Source organism: Pogona vitticeps, chromosome 13 (assembly GCF_051106095.1).
Source record: "Pogona vitticeps strain Pit_001003342236 chromosome 13, PviZW2.1, whole genome shotgun sequence".
Taxonomy (NCBI): domain Eukaryota; kingdom Metazoa; phylum Chordata; class Lepidosauria; order Squamata; family Agamidae; genus Pogona; species Pogona vitticeps.
This window is the reverse complement of record NC_135795.1, coordinates 21356040-21377543: the sequence shown is the minus strand read 5'-3', so window position 1 is coordinate 21377543 and position 21504 is coordinate 21356040. Positions and strand designations below refer to the sequence as shown.

Genomic DNA, 21504 nt, shown 5'->3' with positions numbered 1-21504 from the left:
TGGTCTGAGACTGACCGGTTGCCCATCCCCCTCCCCCTCCCCCCCCCCGACCACTTGGTCTCTTTGGTCGCTTCGCCACCCCGGCCCGGTTAAGTTCCAGGGATCTGAAGGGGGGGGGACCCGCATGCTCCTAAGACGGGACTCCCGCGCACGGCCCGGCTCCTTCCTCTCGGCCGGAGCGCTTGGAAAACGACGAAAGGCAGAATCACTCCCCAGGCGGCCTTTCTCTCCCCCCCCCCGCCATGGAGGAAGAGCAAGCGAGGCGAAAGCCAGGCTCCGCGTCCCCCGAGGGGAGTCGGGCGCTAGCCAGACCCCTGGCAGGAAAGGGAGGAGGGCCGCACGCCGGAGGGAGGGCGCTTCCGGACCCCTTAGTGCGGGGCTTGGCGGGGGGGGCGCTGACCAAGGAGGGCCGGAAGCCATCGCGGGGTTTGCGCCGGTAGAGCCTCGAGCCGCCCCTTCTGCCTCGGATGCCCGGGGCTTTTTGCCCCTCACGGTTCTGGGCTGGAGGGAGCGGCGATGGGAAAAATCCGGCGGAAGACGGGGGGGGGAGCATTAGCGGCAGGGGCCCGAAGGACGCCGAGGGGCAGCAGGGGCGCCCCCCCCCCCTCCGCCTGCTCTGCCTCCCAAGCGTCGCCCCCACGCGGGCAGGTGGCGGCGGCGGCAGCGACAGCGGGAGGGCCTGGCCAGATGGAGGGACCCCGCGGCGGCAGCGGGGGGGGGGGGGTCGGGCGAGTTGCCCTTGCCCTCGTCCCCCTCCTCCCCCCTCTGGGTGGCGTCAGGCTGCTCGGATCCGGGCAAGGTGCCCAGGCAGCCCCAGGAGGCCCCGACGCATTCCTCTCGCCGGGGGAGGGGGTGGCTGGGAGGGAGGTCCGCGGGAGAAAGAGCCCTTTGTTGGCCTCCGCCTTGAAGTGCCGCCTCCCCCCCCCGGGGGCTCTCTCACTCTCGGGGGGGGGTCGGGGAGGAGGAGGAGGGAGAAAGAACGGAAAGAACCTTTGCCAGACTCGGGGCCCGCTCGGTTCCAGCCCTCTCGGCCCCGTTCCCTTTAAAGCTGCGGGGGGTGGGGGTGGGGGTGGCAGCCCAGGTGCTTTCCAGGCCCCGCGGAGGCCCCCTCCGAACGGCCCCCTCCGTGGGCAGCCGAAGAGCCGGCACTTCCCAACTAAGGGGCCCCTCTGGAGGCAGAGATAAGCAGAGGCTCCCCAGGCCACCCCGGGGAAGGCAGACCTCCCCCCGACCCGAGGCTGATCTCCCCGTCGGAAGAAGGCCAGGCCGCCTCTCCCCTCCCAGGACCGCACGGCTCTGCTTGCTCTCTGGTTCTTGCCCAGCGGCCTCTGGCCGCCCTCCCTGCAGGGGTGACCGGCTCCGGCGGGAGGGAGGAGCCCCCCTGCCCCCCACCCCGCGTCCGCCGCCGCCTCCTCCTCCTCCTCCTCCTCCTGGGGTCCACACGGCTCCCGGCGAGGGCGTTGTCCCTTGGTCGCGTTTCAAGAATCCGCTTCCTCCCCCCCCTCCCCTCCCCGCGTCCCCGGCGCTTCCTATCTCGGGCGGGGCGCGCGGGGCTCCGTTCCCCCCCTTCCCGCATCCTGTCTCCGGAAAGAGCCGCAGCTGCCCACGCAGGGAGGGCGGCCTGGCACGCGGGCCGGCGAGGGCGGCCAGCCGGCGGGGCCGAGGGAAAGTGCCTCCCGGTGCGCAGAGTCCACTTGGGGCGGCGTGGCCGGCCGGGTGTCTTTCCCCTCGACGGAGGCGCCCCCCTCCCACTTGTCCCCCCCCCCGGCGGAGGAACCCGAAGGCTATGCTTCTCAACACATAGACCGACGCTTGCCTTTTAAGGAGCGGGGTTCCGAAAAAGGAGGGCAATAACAACCAAGTGGAAAACTTGGGGGGCGACTCCTAAAGATCTGGGAGGTGCGGTGGGGGGGGGACGAGGGATTTTGGCAAGGAAACAGGGTGAGAAGGGCGCACGAAAAGGGGGAGAGGGGCGCCGGCCTGTCCCTGCCCTCCTAGCCCCGAGGCAGACGGCTGCTCCTAGCCCTGGAGGCTCCCCTTCTAGCAGCTGCAACCTGGCACTGCTGGGGAGGAGACATGCCCCCCCCACCCCACTTGGCCTGTCGAAGAAATCCCGTAACTTCTGGGAATCTTGGTGGTGGGGCGGGGAGGGCGAGCGGCGGGGAGCTCCCCCTACTCCTCGATTGAGCCCCCCTTCTGTGAGGTTTCCAGAGAGCCTTCTCATCCTGTTTCCGCCCCCCCCGCCCCCCGCCCCGCTACTTTTGGCCTCCTTTCGGGGACCCTTCTCCCCTCTTCCAGAACAGTCGCACACCTTGTTCCCACGCGCCAACAAAGGGTCGGACGGGGGACCGGGTTGGGGTAGGGAGACCCCCGGTCTTTCTGTGGCCACGGCCCTCGTCAGCTCGGAGGCCTGCCGCCGGCGGCTTCGGGGAGAGTCTGCTCTAGCTTTGCACATTCTACTCCTGCTGTTGCTGCCGGAGCGGACTCTTTTGGGCTCAGCAAGACGGGCAGCGCTCGGACAGCGGCGATCCCCTAACTGGGCCCCCCACGAGGGCGCGCTGGGACGGCCAGCAGGCGCAGGGACTGTCCCCCCTCCCTCCGAGGCCGGGGGACCCAGGCGTCCTGCGCGAGCCCCTCCCGGTCAGCCTTTCCAGCAGGGGAAACGCCGGCCAAGCCGCTCCATGTGTGTGTGTGTATGTGGGGGGAGCGGGCTGGGATTCGAGCAGGCGGAGGGAGGGGAGGAAACCCTCACCCCACCCGGAGGCCTCTTTGGAGCGGGGGCGGCGGTGGGATGGCTTCCTGGCGCGGGGGGAGGGAGGTGGGGGCCCTGCGCGACCCCCGGCTGCGCCGCCGCCGCTGCCCCCCCCCCCTTTTCCGGGACGGCCTGTCCTAGCGCTGCCTGCCCCTTGGCTTGGCTGGCTTTGGGCGGGGGGGGGGGGGAGAAGAGAGGGACGCTGGCGCGAGGAGGTGGGGCTGGGGGCAGGGCGGGCATGCGCGCAGTCCTTCTCCCCCCGCCCCGCCCCCTCCCTCCCTCCCTCCGCGTCGCGGCTCCAGCCCTTGCAATGGGGAATCGCTTCCAGCCGGAGCCGGGCTGGTCGCTCTCCCGCGGAGCCGCGGCCGGGCGGCCATAAATCACGCTCGCCGGGGAGGGAAAGGCGAGGCAGGGAGGCGCCCTCCTTCTCCGGGCCTCGCGCGCACGCACGCATCCACACGCCCGGGCAGACTCCGCGCCCATCCTTGCATCCGCGGGCCCTCCTTCCTGTCTCCCCTCCGCCCCGCTCGCCTTCCCCGAAGGAGGAGGCGGCATCATCCGCCTCCGGCCGCAGCCCAGGCTCTCCCTCCGACCGCCTTCTCGACGACTGCTCCCCCCCCCACCCGCCCGAAGAGCCGGGGAAGGGAAAGCAGAGACACCCCCCCTCCCCGCCTCCTTCGCCTCCGTCCACCCTCTCGCGCCCCTCGCCTCGCCTCCCATCCGCCCGAATCCCCGGGAGGCGCAGATGTGGCGCGGCGGCGGCGGCGGCGGCGGCGGGGGCCCCCGTCGGTGCCAGTGGGGGTGGCCCAGGCGGACGGGCCAGTCGCCGTTCGCGGATCCCTCGCGCCTCTGAGAGTCCCTCCCGGTCGCCGCCGGGAAGAGTCCTGCCGCCCCCTCCCGGATCTCCCCGCGGCCGCCTGGGGCGCGCACAAAGCCCGGCCGAGACGCCTCCCCGCCGGCCCGGCCGCAGGTAAGGAGGCGTCGGCGGGACGGGTCCGGGGCGGGCGGGTGGAGGTCGCCTCTACGTGGGATTTGGGCAGCAGGGCGAGCCCTGGCCGGTTGGCTGCGCGCTGGGGGGGGGGGGCGCGGCGGCGGCGGCGGCGGCGGCGGGGAGAGGGACAGGGGGACCGGCTCTCGCTGGCTGCTATTGTGCGCCGTCTCCCCCGCCCAGCCCTTTCATCTGCAGTGGCCAGAGCTCCGGGGAGGACGGGGGTCCTTCTCCGCCTCCACCCATGCATCCACAGGGCTTAGCTGGTCCTCGCACTAGCCGGAGGGCGTGCGGGGGGGGGTTCCCCCAGAAAGCTATTCCTGGAATGTCAAGGAAGACGCGCGAGGTGTGTGCGTGCCTGCCTCTGTAGGTTGTCTTCCCACCTTGTCTAGGGAGCAAATAGCACAGAGCCTGGGAGGACGGAGTGTGTGTGTGGGGGGGACAGTGGGGGGGGAGGGCTGCTGTGAACTTGAGGCTCCTTCTCCCTCCTTTCCCGGCCCTCCTTCTTCTCCCCCCCCCCCTTTCCAGACCAATAACAGGGTGAGGTTGGGGCGCTGAGGTTCAGTCTTGGAAGCCTATGGAATGCACCCTTTTCGGCTAGCAGGTGGCAGGGATGAGCATCCCCCAGGCAGGCTCACCCCTCCCCCTCTCCCCAGCAGGGTATCCGTGAGATGCCAGCTGGCCAGTGCCTCCAGCTGCCCACTTGCCCTGTGCAGGACTAGAGGACCTTTGGGTGCCCTCAGGCCCTTGGGAGGCAGCAGGGTCCCCCCTTCCTCCCTCTGCAGGACGGCATAGGGTGCCAGGCCTGGAGAGAAAGCGAAGCCATCCCTGGCTGAAAGAGGAACGCTGGGCCAGTGCAGGGGTTTTGGGGCCCCTGGGCTGGGGTGCTCTGGGAGAGCCCCATAGCAGGGGCCCCCTCCCCCAGGGAGGCCGTGGCCCTCTTCTCCTTCTCTACCCAAGAGTCTTGCTCTCGTCCTCTCCGACTTGTTCCTGATCCCCAGGTAGGGGCTTATCTTGTTCGAGGTGGGGGAGGGGCATCAAGAGAGAGGAGACTGGGAACCACCCCTGCTTGGCCTGCTGGAAGCCCCACCCTCTCTAGGCCGAATCCTGCATGAAATCCTGGCCAGGTCCCAGGGAATAATATCTTCTGGGCTGGAGGGAGGAGACAGGCCTGCCTGCATCCCAGGAGGGCCAGTCAGGCCAGGGGGTCAGCCCCTGCTCCAAGGGTTTTCCCCAGACCTCCAGAGGGAAGGTTGGGGCCGCTGTGTTCTCCTCTGGCCCTGCTCCGCCCTGGCAGTGACTCCCCCACGCCCCCCCCCTGTGGCAAGAGGATGTCCCTGGAAGATCCCTCTCAGCCCCTTTCCCCGGGCGGGGGGGGGGGGGGGACGGACGGGCAAAAAGGTGCCTGCCTGCCTTCAAGCACCTGCTGCGTCGTCTCATTGCCCTCTGTGTCTCTATGTGGGCGTGAGGCACACACCTGGAAGTGCCTCTCCTCTCCCGGCCACCTTGACCACACGGCGGGGGGGGGGGGCACCCTCTAGCCAGGAAGAAAATCTGGGTCTTGCCTGAGTCGACTGCCAGGGGGCGCTCTGGCTTTGGCAGCCTCTCCCAGGCCTGCTCCCCCTCCCCTTTCTCCAACCAGGAAAGCTCTGCCTCCCGCTTGACCTTGCACCCCACCCCTTTGCTTGGGGGGGGAGGCTCTGCCAGCGTCCTCTCCTGGCCCTCTTTCCCCTTTGGCATCTGCGCTGTGTGTTGTCAGGCCAGCCCTAGCCTGGGGGGGGTGGCAGAGGGGGGCAGAGGGTGGTGGTCCTGAAACCCCAAGCGCCTGACTATTTTTGCACCAAAGGAGAGGGCCCTTGGGGGGGGTGTCTCCCGCGGGGGGGGGGTCTCCCCTGCTTGCTTTGGGTGTCAAAAATAACTGGGTTGGCCTTTGGTCACTTTTTTCTCTGTGGACTTGAGGATGGGCACCTGCAAGGCAGCAAAAGGACTTGGCCTGGCAGAGTGAGCGAGGAGGAGGAGGGGGAGGGAGGGAGGGAGGGAGGGAGGGGCGGCTGGGGCCAGGCTGCCTTTTGCTTTCCAAGGACACCTACCCCCCCCCCCAGGAGATTCCTGGAGCACGCCTGGCTAGGGGAGCAGGGGGGGGGGCGGGGGCAGCTCCCTCCGCCTCCTGACCCTCCCTCTCCTGCCCTCTTCACCAAATGGCATTTTTTTGGGGGGGGGAGGAGAGAGCAGGGGATGGAATCTTGCTCATGTGGAGTTTGGGACTGTGTAGGATTGTGCACACATGTGTGTGTTGGGGGGGTCATTCTTTCCCTTAAGCCTTCTTTGAATTTGTTGCAAGCCTTGAAACTGGGGCTGCGTGGGGGGGTGTCAGTGGTCCCTTCCCAATAATGGCTGGGCCTGTTCACCAATGCAGCCCTTGTCTCTCCCCCCCCCCGCAAATCTAGCACAGCCTCCCTCTCTCCCAGGGGCCCTCCCTCCCTTTCAGCCGCCCCCCACCAGCTGCGACCTTCTGCTGTTCCTCTTTAGCCTTCAGGGTGCAAGAGACTTTGTGGGGTGAACATGGGAGCCAGCAGGTGTGTGTGTGTGTGGGGGGGGTGATACCGTGGGGGTGGCCTGTGGGAAACCCAGTCGGGGCAGCTTCTTATTTGCATGCCAGCTAGCGGGGCCCCTCTCCACATGCAGTGGCCATCCCAACATAGATCCTCTGGCAGAAAACAAGGGGTTGTCTGGCCTTTTCTGTTCCGAGCGCATTTCTGTTCCGTGTCTTCTGGGGACCCGGGTTCTACGGCTGCAAGAAGGGGGGAAAGGGTTTTCTCTCTCTCTTGGCAGCCTTTCCCCCCTTCTCCTGATGTGAGAGCCTTGTTTCGTTTTTTGAAACTCAGGAGCCTATCCTGGCCTTGGCAGCCATTCCCTCTGAGGTCACCCTCTTCCATACCTCTCCGGCCACCTGGCTCCCTCCCTCGCTCCCTCCCTCCCTCCTCCCCCAGGGGGCCCAAGCTACGCTTCTCGGATGGCCCATTGGTGTGGGGGTGTTCTTCCCCACAGGTTTGACCACCATGGGGCCAGACGTCTGACCACAGCAATAGAGCGCAGGGAGGCACCTGGAGGTGGCACCAGAGTTGTGCTGGGGGGGGTGGGGGGTGGGGGGGTGAGGCACCATGTCTCACCAGCGGGTGCTCCAGTGCTTAGCCTGGCAAGGAGGTGCTGCTTGGCTGCCTTGGGGAGCAAGGAATGGTGGTCTTACAAACAACTCTAAGCCACGAGGGCAGAATGACACGGAGAAGTCGCAAGATGTATGAATGGGGTTTTCTGGGGAAGAACGTTTCTGCTGCTTGAGCGTTGTTAGAACGTCTTTCCCAAAATGGATGTATTTTTCACATCGTGGGCTTGGCGTTCATCCTTGCCTAGGATGATTTCTTCCGGCCGTGACCAGGCTTCCAGGATGGCCCGCGGCAGGGCTCTGACCACGGCCCCCAGCCGTCTGTCCTTGGCACACCCAGTCCGGGGCAACGCTGTGGCGCGACGCACCAGGGGGACCGGCCGCCTCCCTTCTGCCCTGAGAAACGCAGGCCCACGGTTTCCTTCTTAGGTCTGACTAACTCAGGCACGATTGTGGGGGCCGCCCTGGGGGGGGGGAAGGAAGGGGACCCACTTGAGCAGCTCCTTTGGCAACCTAGGGGTCTTTGGCCGAAGGTGTTTGCAGAGCCTTCCTCTGTGGTCTGCTGCCTGGCGTGAGCCTAATTGTCACAAGGGTCCAGAGCCACGGAAGCCTCTCGGGATGAGCAGCTGCCTTGGGCGTGGGCTGCGTGCGCGTGTCACCCTCGCGCTTTACATGATCGTCCACTGATGTCTCTCTTGCTTCCTTGGAGGGCCACTGCCACCATCCCTTTCTTGCCCTCATCCTGCTTTATCCTTTTGCTGGTGCTGGAAGGTAGCCCGGGCGGAGCACAGGGAGTTTGCCTTCTCCCCCCCCTCCTCCATCTCCCCATGGCTGTGGGCTTCCCCTGCTTTCTTTTCTTTCCTTTCTCTTTCTTTCTTTCTCTCTCTCTCTCTCTCTCCCCCCTGCCCCCCCCCATTTCTGGCCAGAGTCGCGACGCAGCTGTGGCTCAGCAGACAGCGTGGGGCCTGGCAGCCTCCCCTTGGCAGCTGCCCAGGTAGAATGCTCGGGATACCACGGGGCTGCTTCTCAGCACGTCTTGCATCCTCCAACCAGGCAGGCAGGCAGGCAGGCGGTTGCAGCCCAGCCGTGACCGGCCCTGCTCCCCTGGCTGTGCTGAGGTGGCGGCTGCGCTCCGATGAGCAGCAGGAGGAGGAGGAGGAGGGGAAGGGCAGGACCCGGGAGCCTCAGGCGACCAAAGACGACGACGACGAGGACAGCGTTGACACAGGTCGACGCAGGCAGAGGCCGTGGGGTGTGAGGGAGCGTCGTCGTCGGCTTCCCAGGGAGTGGACCTGGCTCTTGGAGCTGGCAAAGGAGAGGAGCTGCTGCAGCCTCTCTCTCTGGAGGGGCCTTGGAGCCCCTGAGGGGAGCGAGCAAGCCAGCGAGCCCCCCCCTTCGGGCCAGCTCTCATCCAGAATGGTTGTGCAGTGCCAGGCCTCCCTGGGAGTCACTTGGAGCCGCTCCTGCGGTGGCCCCCCCTCCCCGTCCCTCGTGACTTACAGGCTTTGCAACATCCGGCCTGTTTTCAAGATGGTGAAGCTTTTTCCAGTCCAGTAGAGGCGGCTCATCTTTCCCCCCCCCCCACACCCCCACACCCCCGATTCCCTTTCTGCCTGGGAAGCATTTCATAACCCTGCTAGGCTCAGAAAGGAGCAGTCAGTGTGTCTGAGCAGCTGTTCTGATCATGGTGAGGTGGGGGGAGGAAGGCTCTTTGCCCCCCCCCCCCATGTCCAAGGTGGACCTTGTTCCTCTCAAGAGACTCGTTGCCCACAACACAGGATATCATGGAATCGCACAGCTAGGAGAGATGCTGCTAGAGGTCACCTCGTCTGACCCCCTGGTGGGGCAGAAGACCAGCCGCTCAATCCTCCCTGGCCAGTGGCTACCCAGCGTCTATTTCCAAGCACCTGCAAATGAAAGAGCCCAGCCCGTTCCTTGGGAGCCCATGGCCCTGCCAGGCAGGTCTGACCCTGGAGAAGGTTCTCCTCACGCTTGGCCAGCCTCCCCTTCCTGGTTATGGGAAGCCACTCCCTGGGCATCCTGCCTTTTGGAGCCTTGCAAAGCCAGCTGGCTTCCTCTGCCAGGCGACAGCCCTCCGAGATGGGGCCAGTGGCTCTTGTAGCCCCGTCGTAAGGCAGGGGCCCTTCTTCTTCTTCTGTCCACCTTCCTCTTCTCCAGGCACAGCAGGCTCTGCTCCCTCGGCTGCTCCCCACAGCCAGACGGTTTACGTGTCGCCCTCCTCTGCTTGTCCTTCTCGTTCTGCAATGGGGGAACCGAGGACTGGGCGGAGGGCCGTGGGTGTTGGCAGGGGCCTCGCAGGCTGACCTTGTGGGGCAGAATCCAGGGAGGCTGGGTGGAGGGAAGAGGGCGTGGGGGAGAAAGTCGAAGCGGAGGTCCCGGGGAGCGGCCTGGGGCCAGAGGAATCCCCCGGAGGGCGCATGGCGTGCAGCAGCAATGTCTCCTTCTCATCCCAGGGCCTCTGACAGGCTGAGAGGCTGCTGGACTGCAGCCGCCGGAGCTTGAGCTGCAGGGCCGACGTGACCTTTGCCCTGTCCCAAAGGCACAGGACCTGCCTTCCAGAGGCCAGGCTGAGACACCCAGAGGGCCAGGGCCAGGCCGGAAGCAGAGCTGGCCTGCCCTGGCCGAGCCTCCCTTTCGTGGGGATTGGGTTTACCCCCAGACTGGGACCGGGCTGCATGACCCACTCTCACCGAGGAAGCAGATCCGTCCGCCTCAGTTTCTGCCTGGCGTCATGCAGGATTGCAGCAGGGCCCCCTGTCCTCATGTGGGATAGGAAGAAGCCCCCTCAGCAATGGCTAAACAGGGGTGGGGAGCGTGTAGAAGAAGGGGTCTGCCTCCTGGTCGCCTGGTGGAGATTGCTGCTCGCCCCAGGCAGCCACAGAGGGAGGGAGCGAAGCAGGGAGGGGGGGAGAGAAGGGTGGCTTCAGACTCCAGTGAGCAAGCGAGGGAGCAAATTCTGGAGAGAAAAGTCTGGTGGGCTGGCAGCTTCCTGACCACATCCAGCCCCTGCCTGGCTGGGATTGATATGAGTCAGGAGCGGATGGAAGTGGCTGTGGCGGGGTGTCGGGGAGAGGGAGAAAGGAGAGCAGGGCGTGAGGCTCTCGGCAGACCAGTTGAACTCGGGGCCCGGCAGCGGTTGCTGTAACTTCCTGGCACTGAGCTGCCGGGCCTGACTGCTGCCTCTCTGAGAGCCTGGCCCCTCCCTGTCAGACTGAGCCAAGCCCTGCAGACAGGCTTGTTCAAAAGTCTGTCTGGAATTTTCTAAACGGCCTCTCTTAGGGACTCTTTCCACCCTGCACTGCTGGGGGAGGAGGGAACTGGGGACCCCTGAGGTCACCATGGGAGGAGACTCATGCATTAGACTTTGCTTGGGTAATTGGGACAGCTGCAGCCCAGCCCAGCTCCAGAGAGGCGCAGGACCCCTGCCAGCATCAGCAGAAAGAAAGAAAGGGCCAGGGGGCCATTTCTGCAGGCCCAAAGCCGCCCCCCCCCGCCCACCTCTTCCCTCCCTGATCGTCTACTTTGACCTGAGGGTGGGGGGGGGGGTGACTGGCTGGCTGGCAGGCAGGCTGGCTGGGCTGGCTGGCATGGGGAGCCAGGAGGCCACGAGAGCCTCTGCCTATTCCGGTTCCTCTGGATTTGAGGAAGGCTTGTTCCCAGGAATGTCGTGCTCTGGGGCCAGTTTGGTTTGGCAGCCGCCTTGGTGCAGGGAGGGGAGAGTCAGGGAGGGGGCGGGAGAGTCGCTTCCCATCCAGAGGGCCCCACCCAGCCTGGCTCCTGGGGGAAGCTCAGGAATCCAGTCTGAGGCCACTGGCATGGGGCGGAGAGGGAGGCGGGAGCCATCGGGGCCAAGGGTGGCTTCGGCTCAGGGAAGCTTCCTGCAAGACCCACCCACCCTCATTCCTGAGACATCCCACAGAAGGGGGGGGCAAGGAAGCCACCACCCAGAAGCAAGGCCACCAGTGAGGAGCAGATTTGGGGCACCTCCTGGAATTGCCGGGTGCTAGAGGCCTTCTACGGTGGCTAGTCTGGAGCTGCCCGACCCCACAACCACACTACTGTAGTTGTATGAGCAATGGATGCTTTTTGAAAGTGTGAATGAGCTCATGTACATGGATGTGCTGTGGGGTGGGGGTTATGTCAGGCTGGCTTTCCTGTAGAAGGTGGTGGGTTTTTTTGCGGGGGGTGCCCTCAACTTTAACTGAGCTCATGGCTCAGTTTGGGGTGGGCAAGATTCCCCCCCCCAGAACCAAAAGTAGGACCCACCAGGCTGGGCTCCATGGGAGTTTAGAAGGGAAGGGGGAAGCAGCTCCTGGGACCCTCTCTGATCTGGGATGGGGGGGCGCGTGAGGGAGTCCCTGTGGCCAGAAAAGGGGAAGGTGGGCCTGGCCGTGGCAAGGGGGGGAGGGAAAGGGCACCCTATCATCTGAGGCAGGAGCCCTGCAAGAGGGCCAGAAACAAAGGCCTGGCCCCTGCAGAGGGTGGGGGCCACCGTGCTTCCCCGGGAGAAGTGCACAAATAGAGCAGGTGGGCCAGAGCGCCTCCCCCTCTTCTTCTGCAGCGCCAGAAGCCAGTCTTTAGCTGCTCACAGCTTGCTTCTCCTTGAATTTGACTCAGCCTGTTTTGGACTCAAGGGATTTCTTGTGGCAGTGAGTTCCTTTGCCTCACCCATCTGCTGCCTCCTGAGCGGCTGCGCTCCAGTCTCCCGACAGCCTGGCTGCTTTTGGGGGCTGCCCCCCAGGCACCCAAGGTTACCATCCGCCTTTGCCAGGCTGGAAGCGCACAGTCGGTCTGGAGCAAGGGGCTTCTGAGTGCGGGGGGAGGGGAGGGTGCGCGGAAATGCGGGCAGAAGGCGACTCCCCCCCCGCAGGAGTCGTGAGGCGGATCGTGACGCGGATGGGCGTCGGAGGTCGGGGAGGGACCGTCCTCGCTGGCCCCGCGGTGCGGCTCTCCCTTGCGCGCCGTCTCCGGGAAATGCGCTTGCCCGGCGCGCTGGCAACGGGCACCGCCGACCACTCTCCGGCCACCGGCGGGAAAGGGGACCGCCCAGGGGGCCCTGAGGGCCGCAGCACCCTCTCTTTCCCTCCCAGGGCCGGGCTCAGCCCGCTGAGGGCACACCCGCTGAGGGCACCCTGTGTGCCTCCATGCCACCCGTTCCTTCCTCGCCCGCCCGCCTGCCTCCCTCCCCCCCCCCGCCGGCACGAAGGGTGGCCCCGGGGCATTCCGGCGTGCCGGAGCCGCTGCGGTCCGGGAAAGATTGGCTGCGGGAGACAGAACGGGAGGCAGCCAGCCCGGGCCTGTCAGCAGGGGTTGCCGCCTGCAGCCGGGGCTCCCCTGCCCGACCCCTGGGAACTGGGGGCTTGGGTGGGGGAGGCCGCGGCTCCCTTCCCCCCCTCCATCTCTTGCTGGCAAGAGCGCGCCCTTCCTTTAAGGGCCAGGCTGCTCCTGGCCGCAGACGGGGCGGGCGCTCCAGGCGGATGGGGGGGGGGGGAGAGAAGAGCCGCGGGGAAAGAAACGAGGTCGCGGCTGGGCGGCTGCTGGGGGGGCTGCAAAGGGGGGCCGGGGGCAGGAAAAGCGCCGCCGGCACGGAGCGGAGATCTGCCCTGCCCCTCCCGGAGCCGGAGGAGTCCGGGGCAGCCCCTCCCCTCGGGGCCTCTCGTTACCGGACGGACGCGCTCCCTCCAGCTGAACGAGGCCGAGCAGCGTTTCTCCGCTCCGGCGCTCACCCGGAACAACCCTGGGGGAGGGCCCGGCAGGGCAGGGAGTGTGTGTGTGTGGGGGGGGGGGAGGAGGCGAAACACGTGTCGGGGGGAAACCAGGCTCGGGGAGGGGTGGACGTGTGGTGCGTTTGTCCCAGGAGCGGCGGGCGGGGCGCGGGTCTCCAGGCTGGAGGCGCCCCCCCCGCCCGTGTGCGCCCCGCAGGGCTTCGAGGGGCCGGGGAGGAATGCGCTGGAGAGAGTTCGGCGCCTGTTACCCCTCCTTCCTTTGCCCCCCCCTCCAGAACCCCCCCCCCTCTGCATCCCAGGCCCTCCAGCCACTGAGCTAGGCCAGCTCCTGCTGCTTCCCTGGCTGAGGGGTGGCATAGCGGGTGCGACTGGGGGGGGGGGCGGCGGGGAACAGCTGCAACTATCTGACAATCTGAAAAGGGAACTGAAATGAAATACCTGAGAGGAAACCTTTGTGTCACCTTAAAGGCCAACTGCTATATTTTGAAGGAATGGTTCTCCGGAGAAGTTGAAGGCGTCTCAGTCGAACCTCTGGTGGAGCCGGCTTGGGCCCTTAGAATGACAGCTCGCCCTGAAGTCGCCTTTAAGATGCCACGATTTTTTCCTCCCCCCCCCGCCCGCCCCCGCCTCCCGCCTCTGATATTCTTGCAGAGAGTCACACGGCTGCTCCTCCCTTGACAGCTCCGGCCGCCCGTCGTGATTATAAAGCTGCATTTTGACCACAGACGCGCGCGATGCTCTCAGGGAGCTGCAGGAACAGCGTCCAAGCCAGCAAAGGCGAAAGGCCTCGTGGTTGCCCAAGAGAAGCCCTGGAGGAAGTGCCAGGTGGCTTTTGGGGAGGTGCTTTCTCCAAAGATGGAGCAGCAGCAGCGCCAGCAGCAGCAGCAGCGACGGCGTGGTTCCCTTCCATGGGGAAGAAAGGCCGACCGGCCGACCGACCGGGCTGCGCCGCTCCGCCCTGCTCGGCCTCCGGCCTGCCGGGCCCCAGCCAGGGCCGCCAAGGGGAGAGGGAGCGGGAGAGGCGCCCGCTGGGCAGCTGCCCGGACTGGGACTGTTTTCCTCCTCCTGGGTTGGGGCAAACCCCCCCCCCCCCGGTGGCGGCGGCAAAGGTTCCCGGAACCCCTTTGCTTGCCAGCCCCGGCGGCCTACAGGGCAGCTGCTGCCCCCTCTTGGCCACGGCCGGGAATCAGCGGGTGCTCCAGCAGGGCAGGGTACAAGGAACAGCAAGTTTCTTCCCCCCCCCCCCGCCCCGTTCCCCAAGATCTCCCCCCCCCCCTCTGGGTCGGGGCAGCTGCATTGCCCTCTGCTCTGACTGTTTCTCCAAAGCAAACCGCCGGCAAGAAGACATGGAGGAGGAGGAAGGGCTGCGGTGGGCTGCTGTGGGGAGGGTGATCCTATGGCCTCTTGGAGGGCTCCCCCCCTCCCCCCCCACCCAGCCTGTCTTGCTCTTCTTCCCAGCTTCCCCCTTCTTCCGCCAGGCTTGCTCTTAGGAGCAACTCCCTTGGGGGGAGTTCTGATGCTTGTGCCTCCCCCCCAACCCACTGAGGTGGACCCACCATCCTGAGCTTCCTGCAACTGTACCTGCAAGGGGGGGGAGGGAGGGACTCATCCCCGATGCCCCCCCCCTTGGGCCAGCCTTGTTCCTACAGCCATGCCAGGGACCTGCCTGCTGGCCTCCCTCCTCCCGCTCTCCCCACTGCTGCCTACAAGAAGCCCCAAGCTTCCTGCCCCTGGCCTTGGCTTTCCAGCGTGTGGAGCGAGGCGTGTTTTGTCCAGGGTGGGTGACAAGATGGCAGGCAATGTACCGCCTGACATGGGGGGTGGGCGGAAGTGGGGAGCCGTGGCTGCGTGGAGGACAGCAAGGCCCATCAGCCCCCCCCCCCCCGGCAAGCGTTTCTCTTTCTTGAAGCTGAGAGCAGCAGTCGGGAACATGTTTGGGCGGCAGCGGGGGGGGGGGGTTGGGATGTCGTGTGCGGATCTTCCCCTACAGCCCCTCTTTCTCGTGCCTCAGGTTGAGGAGCCCCCGAAGCCTCGTCCACCCCCCAGCTGACGACAAGAGTGGCTAGTCCCCTCGCCATGCATTCCCTGGACGAACCCCTTGACCTCAAGCTGAGCATCTCCAAGCTCCGTGCGGCGCGGGAGAAGGGCGGCCGGACCTTCCCAGGGAGCGCCAGGTGCCCCAACCCCCAGACCCCCGAGGAGGGGACCACCACAGCCAGCCCGGGCTCCCCGACGACCAGTGAGTGTCCAGCGCAGGGCAGGGGGGGTTTGCTGGCCAATGCTCTCCTGCCTCCCCCACGGCTTGTTCAAGCCCCCTCCGGGCATCTCCCCGCTTCTCTCCGCGCAGGCTTGCCGTCACACTCCAAAGGCCACGGCAAGAAAGAGGCCCCCTTTCCCTCGCCTCCCACCATAGACCTGAGCCTGTCGCCCCCTCCTCCGGCTTCCGACTCCCCCAGCGGCAGCAACTCGCTCTCCCCAGACCGGCACGGCAGTGGGGAGCTGGTCAGCACCTCCAGCCTGCGGGTAAGTCGGGAGGGATGGCCGGGTGGAGGGGGTAGCCAGGGACTCCCTTTCCTTTCTTTGGGGAGGGTCTTCCCTCACAACATCCTTGTAGGGTAGACTGGGGAAAGGGCCGGGATCTCTTGTGGAGGAGGTCCTCCTTGTACGGGCCAAGCCGGCTGAGCGTCTCTGGGTGTCCTTGCCCCCACAGAGCAGCGATGGCACCCGACCCCCGCTGCCCTGCTGGAGACCTGCCTTTCCCTTAAGACCCCTCCTGGGGAACTGGCTTTCCCTGAGGTGGGTGGGGGCGGGGGGGGTTAAAGGAGGGTCCTGTCTAGCACTCAGCAGGTCAGCCACCCACCCAGTCTGGGGGAGGGTGCACCGCTCCACGGGAAGTGGGGCGGCCCACCAGGCACGACGTGGCCACTTCATGCTTCATTTCCAAACTCTCTCTCTCCCCCCTGCCTTCCCCCCCCCCGGTTTCTGCCTTCCCCAGGATCTTCAGTCCTTGCGTTACATTGACGGCCTGCGCAATTCCTTCCAGTTTTTCCTTCCTTTGAACGCGGGGGGCGCTTTGCAGCTGCCCACCTCAGCCTTCCTGACGCCCAGCAAGGAGAAGCGGCTGCCCCCCCCTGAGCTGCCTCTGGCCAAGCAGCTGGTGTGCCGGTGGTCCAAGGTGAGCAGCGCAAGTGAGCGCCGGGCTTGTGGCAGGTGGGAATGGAGGGGGGGGTCGAGGGGGGGGGAGAGATCACCTCGGGAGCCCCAGGCTCTGCGTGGCTTCCCAGCTGCCTCCATCAGTCCCAGCTCCTCTCTTGCTCTTCGCGCAGTGCAACCAGCTCTTTGATCTCCTGCAAGACCTTGTAGACCACGTAAACGACTTCCATGTGAAACCGGAGAAGGACGCCGGCTACTGCTGCCACTGGGAGGGCTGCGCTCGCCACGGCAGGGGGTTCAACGCCAGGTAACCAGACCCTTCGCCGCAGAAATGGCCAGCAGGCAGGCTAGAGGCCCCGGCAAGCAGGGGTCCGAGAGGAACTGAGAAAAACCCTCCGGCGATGGAGTGGCTCCTTTCTCTTTCCAAAGAAGTCCAGTGCTTTTAGAGACTTCCCTTGCTAGGCAGTGCATAGCCTGAAGTCCTTTCACGAGGTATATCTTGGAACTGGGGAGAGTGGCCGCCAGCAGGATCCCGAGGAGTTGTTTCCCCCCCCCCCCCCATTTGTAGAGTGCAACACTTGGAGAACGGAAGTTGGTAGCACTCTCTCCCTACTGGGTATTTGCACAGTTTTGCCAGTACAAAGTTACAACTTTTCTGCTTTTTTAAACTTCAGAAATGCACCAACTACAATTTCATATACAAAATTACTAATTTTTGCTTAGACAACATTTTAATAAGAAAATAAATTAGGCATAGACTTTAAAATTTCCCAAAATGTCTGCCTTTCCCTGAAATCCGCCACCACCCAATAGAATATTCTTTTCTTTATTTAATTTATATACTGCCCATCTGACTACATGGGCACATGGGTGGTTTACGACAAAACAGTAATCAACAACTCTATATAAACATCATTGAATTGTATTGACATGAACATCAAAATAACATAAAGGGATAAATGTATAATACATATTGTAACTTTAAAAATGCAGCATCTGCATTTAAAAAGATGTAGCACAAAAAAACATTTAATAAAAGCATTTGTGATGGTGGGATCAATAATTTAGGAGCTGGTAGGTACACTGTGTTTTGTTGATGGAATATTCTGGAAGGTCTGTCTAAATAGGTTTTCAGAAGTCTCTTAAAGGTCGCCAGCGAAGGGGCAGACGAATAGCGGGCGGGAGTCAATTTGAAAGGCGCGGTGCAATCCCCAAGGAGGCCCTTTGCGGCTTCAAAATTTCTGGAAACCCCCCACCTCTGAGCAGGAGGGGCAGGCTGGGCGGCAGCCAGCGGCCTTTCTTTCACCCCGGCCACCCTAAGACGACAACCTGGGGAAGCAAAGGCGGACCCTTCTGTCTTTGCTTCGGGCCCCTTGCTTGGAGGCTGGCCTTTCCTGTCCCTCCGTCATCTGGGGCAAGCAGCGGAGCACCTCGGAGGAGGCTGTCGAGGCGCAAACGCTGGGGGGAGGGGTGGGCAGGCTGCCAAGGGGTGGCCCGTTGTGCCCCAGCCTTGCCCAGGGCGGGTGGCCTCTGTTCCGGGGCTCTTGAGCCAAAAGACCCTCCCTCTCCGCCTGCAGGTACAAGATGTTGATTCACATCCGCACTCACACCAACGAGAAGCCCCATCGCTGCCCCACCTGCAACAAGAGCTTTTCCCGGCTGGAAAACCTGAAGATCCACAACCGCTCGCATACAGGTGAGCCTCTGCCCCAGGGCGCTCCCAGCGGTCTCTCTCAGGGGGTGGGGGGGGAGATGTGGGGGAATCCAGCAGCCCTGGGAGGGAGGGAGGGAGGGGGTGGCCACACATTGGGCACTCCCTCACACCCCTCCCTCCCTCCCTCCCTGCAGGTGAGAAGCCCTACATCTGCCCCTACGAAGGCTGCAACAAGCGCTACTCCAACTCGAGCGACCGCTTCAAGCACACGCGCACCCACTACGTGGACAAGCCCTACTACTGCAAGATGCCCGGCTGCCACAAGCGCTACACGGACCCCAGTTCCCTCCGCAAGCACATCAAGGCCCACGGCCACTTCATCTCCCACGAGCAGCAGGAGCTGCTCCAGCTTCATACCCCCGCCAGGGCCAAGCCCGGCCTGGGCGCGGGGGCCGACGGGCCCGCCTACCTCCACGGCACCCAGCTCATCATCCCCAACCCGGCCGCCCTCTTTGGCAGCCACGCCCTGCCCGGCCTGCCCCTGGGCCCGGGCCCTCTGGATCTCAGCACCTTAGCCTGCGCTGGCGGAGGGGGAGGGCCAGGGCTTGGCCCCGCAGGGATCGCCGGCCTGCCCGGCCCCATCTTGGCCCCGCTGAACTTGGCCAAGAGCCCGCTGCTCTCCTCCCCCTTCGCAGCCGGCCGCCTGGGCTTGCCCGTCATCTCTCTCCTGGCCGGTACCACCGCCACCTCGGCCAAGACGAATGCCGACGGGGGCCCCGGGAGCGGCGCTCGGCTGGCCAAAGGCGGTGGCGGTGGCTCCAGGGGAGCCCGGGCTCCGGGTCCCCAGCGCTGCAAGGAGGCCAACGAACGGACTGAGCTGGCCCGGCTGCGGCCCACGGCGGCCGAGGCCCTGTCGCTGCTGCCCGGGGGGGTCCTGGACCTCTCCACCGGCATGAACTCTGTGGGAAGCTCCTCTGAGGCCGTGCCCCCCCCGGGCTGGGTGGTGATCCCGACGGGCTCGGTGTTGCTGAAGCAAGCGGTGGTGAATTGAGGAGGAGGAGGAAGAGGAGGAGGAGGAGGAGGAAGATGACGACGACCACCACCACCACCACCCTAGTGGCTGTTGGGAGCAGTTTTGGTTTGTCCTGGGGAAACTGTTGAGCTGAGGAGAAGGGATTCCCAGCTCCCCGTTCCTGGCCTGAGGTGGCTCCTGCTCCTGCTGGGACTCAAGTCCAGCTCCGGATTGGGGTCTCTGTGCCTTGTGGCTTCTTCCGGGAGCCGTCAAAACAGCCAGGCGCCTGCTGGCCGGCTTGTTCGCCTCGTCGGCACACCCTTTCACAGACCGCCAGCCACCCCTTCGGCTGCAGAAAAGCTGCCAGATGCCACACGGTTCCAGATGCCTTCCGGGAGCAGAAAGAGCCCCGTCTTGGGGCAGAAGGGAGCGCTGCCCACCCCCTTGAACCTGTTCCCTGCTGCTGATCTCGGCTCACTCCTTGCCCCCTTCCCCTCGCCACTCACCCACACACAACCGAGGAGCCCGTTGCTGCTGAATAAAGCAATAAGCACGGCTTCCCTGAGCAGCAGCAGCAGCAGCCAGGATCCGACCTCTTCGCCCTCTGGCAGGCCGTGCTGGGAAGAGCAGGAGTAGGGATCTCTCTGCTGGCAGGTCGGAAGCTGCTGCTCCCACCCCCTGCCCAAGCAGGACCACTGGGGCCGAGCGGCTGACCCTCCGCTCCCACCTACCCACTAGGAAGGATTTCGCCTGGCTCAGCTCTCCGCCCCGCCCCACCTTGCGACAAGGCGCCCCTCCCCAGGGTGTGCTGCTCAGCGATGCCTTTCCTGACGTGGAGGAACTGAAATATTCACTTTCCTCTAGAAGCAACGCCTTGCGCTAAAGCTGCACTGCAACCTCTGAAGGCAGCCTGGGATTGGGGCCAGGGAGGGAGCCCCTCCTGTCCCATCTCCCTTGGGTCTCCTCTTGGCTGGCCACGATTCGCTCCCGCCCCGCGTGGATGGAGCATCAGCCTCCCTTTGTACCTGCCCTCCTGGTCCCCGGGGCTCCCCATGCTGCTTCGTCTGGAAAGAGGCAGGCAGAGGCCCCAAACGGGAGGGTTCCAGATCGACCCTTCCTGGCTTTTAGGCTGGAGGGTAGGTGGGTGGGTGTCGCTGGAAAGAGGGGGCATCTCTTGCGTAGATGTGAAGGGCAGAACACACCAGGAAGGTGGTACGTCTCTGTCTTGCCCCAAGCTGGAGCCCCGTGGTGACCCCCCCCGCCATCTCCACCAGCTGGACAGGTCATTGGGAAGATGGTCCCACCTGGTAGGGCTGTTGTCAGGGTGATTGAGAACACACTCGGGTTGGAGCGATTCCACAAGCCCTGAGGTCTCCCTTTCTGACCTGCAAATCCTGTTAATTGGCTCTGATGAGGCAGAAACAAATGCCTAACAAATTTTCCTCTTCCGCCCCCCCCCCCGCTGCCTGCTATGAAAGCCACCTGAGCCCCATTTCACCTTCACCTCCCTGGACCCATGGGGGGGGGGAAGAGAAGGGGCCACCCCTCTTCAAGATCTTGCTGGAAGAGCCTCCCTGTTACCTCTTGACTGCCCTCCCCCATTTTGGGAGGGTCACGCCATGACTCCACACCCTCTTTCTGTACAAAGGGGGCCCTGTGTACCTCTCTGCGCGTGTCCCCCTTTTTCAGCGGGGCCCCTGCTGCTTCGGGCTTCCATCTCCACAGGTTTCCCCTACCAGCTGCTGCCCCTTCCTCAGATCACCCCCCCACCCCAAAGAACCTCGCATCTCCCCCTCCCCCTGTTGTTAACGTGGCCTGGGACCCTGCCCCACTTGGCCGAGGGGAGCTGGCCTCCCCAGCGCTCGGCAGAAGGCGGAGAGTGTGTGTGTGGCGGTTGCGTGTGCACCCACGCGCACCCTTGCCCAGGCTGGAAGCGGCGCAGCAGCCCCCCCAACCCAGGCCAACTGCGGCCTAGCATGTTTTGCTGACTGACCAGGCCTACGAGCCGGCGTACGTGTCCGTTTCGTTTTCTGTCTGTCCTTGCCCCTCCCAGGCTGTCCGTATTTTTAACAGTTTCGAAGTGCCTTTCTATTGTAGTTTATGTTGGGTTCCCCCCGCCCCACATCCTCTTGCCTCCGTCACTGTTAGCCTAGTTTAAGACAGAAAGAAATAAGCTACGATCTGACCTGAACCCACCCTCTGGGAAAAGAGGAGGGTTGTTCTAGAAACAATAAAGTGAATCCAAAAAGTCTCCTGTGTGCCAGTGTGAGGTGGGTGGCAGGTGTGACTGAAGTGTGCACACGCACAGGCGTCTGGACTGCGGGAACAAAACTGCCCTAACCCAATCCTAATTTCGGGAAAGGAACAGGGGGCTTTGCTCGCTCTGTTCTTATGGGCATCTGCATCACCTCCAAAGGCAGGCCGGAGAGTGTGTGTCAGATGCATGGATCTTTGTGAAGCGTTCCTCACACACACACACCCCAATGACGTTTCCTCGCAGGAAGGCCGTGCAAACCAGCTCCAAAAGGAAAGGCCATCAGTGACAGGAAGTTACAAGCGACTTGCAAACCTTTCCCTCTCTTGGAGACAGGTGGGAAAGGGTTTCGGCCCCACCTGTCAGGGCATGATCCCTAGCCCGGGATTGGGGGGAGGAAGGGGGGGTTGGGGGTGCCTGCCCTGCCAGGGAGCTACAGCCAAGGGGATCAGGAAGGCCCTCCACCTTTGGAGCTTTGCAAGGTCCTCGGCCAGCAGGCCCCCCAACCCTGTCTCTGGAACCTGGGAAAGGCTGGGAGAATGGATGGCCTCTGTTTAAAACGGCCTCGGAGGAGAAGAAAAGCCGCCAGAGGCAGAGACGTTCAGCCCCAGCTGGCTTTCCTTCCTCCAGGCTCTGAGAGCGAAGGGCCAGCCCCCTTGGCTGGACAAGGGGACGCTCCAGGAAGGAAGGGAAATGCTTGTCACTGAATGCCCACCCCCTCCCGCCATGGCACTCTCTGCCTCCCTCCCCCCCCAACAGGCCGCAGTGGTCACAGGCAGGC

The 21504-nt window shown here is 64.5% G+C and overlaps 1 protein-coding gene across 1 annotated transcript; it reads left to right on the top strand.

Moving 5' to 3' along the window:
- The first annotated feature begins 3583 nt into the window (after positions 1 to 3583).
- GLIS2 (GLIS family zinc finger 2) lies at positions 3584 to 20720 on the top strand. The gene is made up of 7 exons (XM_072982572.2): positions 3584 to 3722; positions 14662 to 14889; positions 14998 to 15173; positions 15646 to 15825; positions 15977 to 16110; positions 17381 to 17499; positions 17652 to 20720. Exons 2-7 carry the CDS (start codon positions 14727 to 14729, stop codon positions 18506 to 18508), a joined length of 1629 nt encoding a protein of 542 aa, XP_072838673.2. The 5' UTR covers positions 3584 to 3722; positions 14662 to 14726; the 3' UTR covers positions 18509 to 20720.
- Positions 20721 to 21504: the final 784 nt, after the last annotated feature.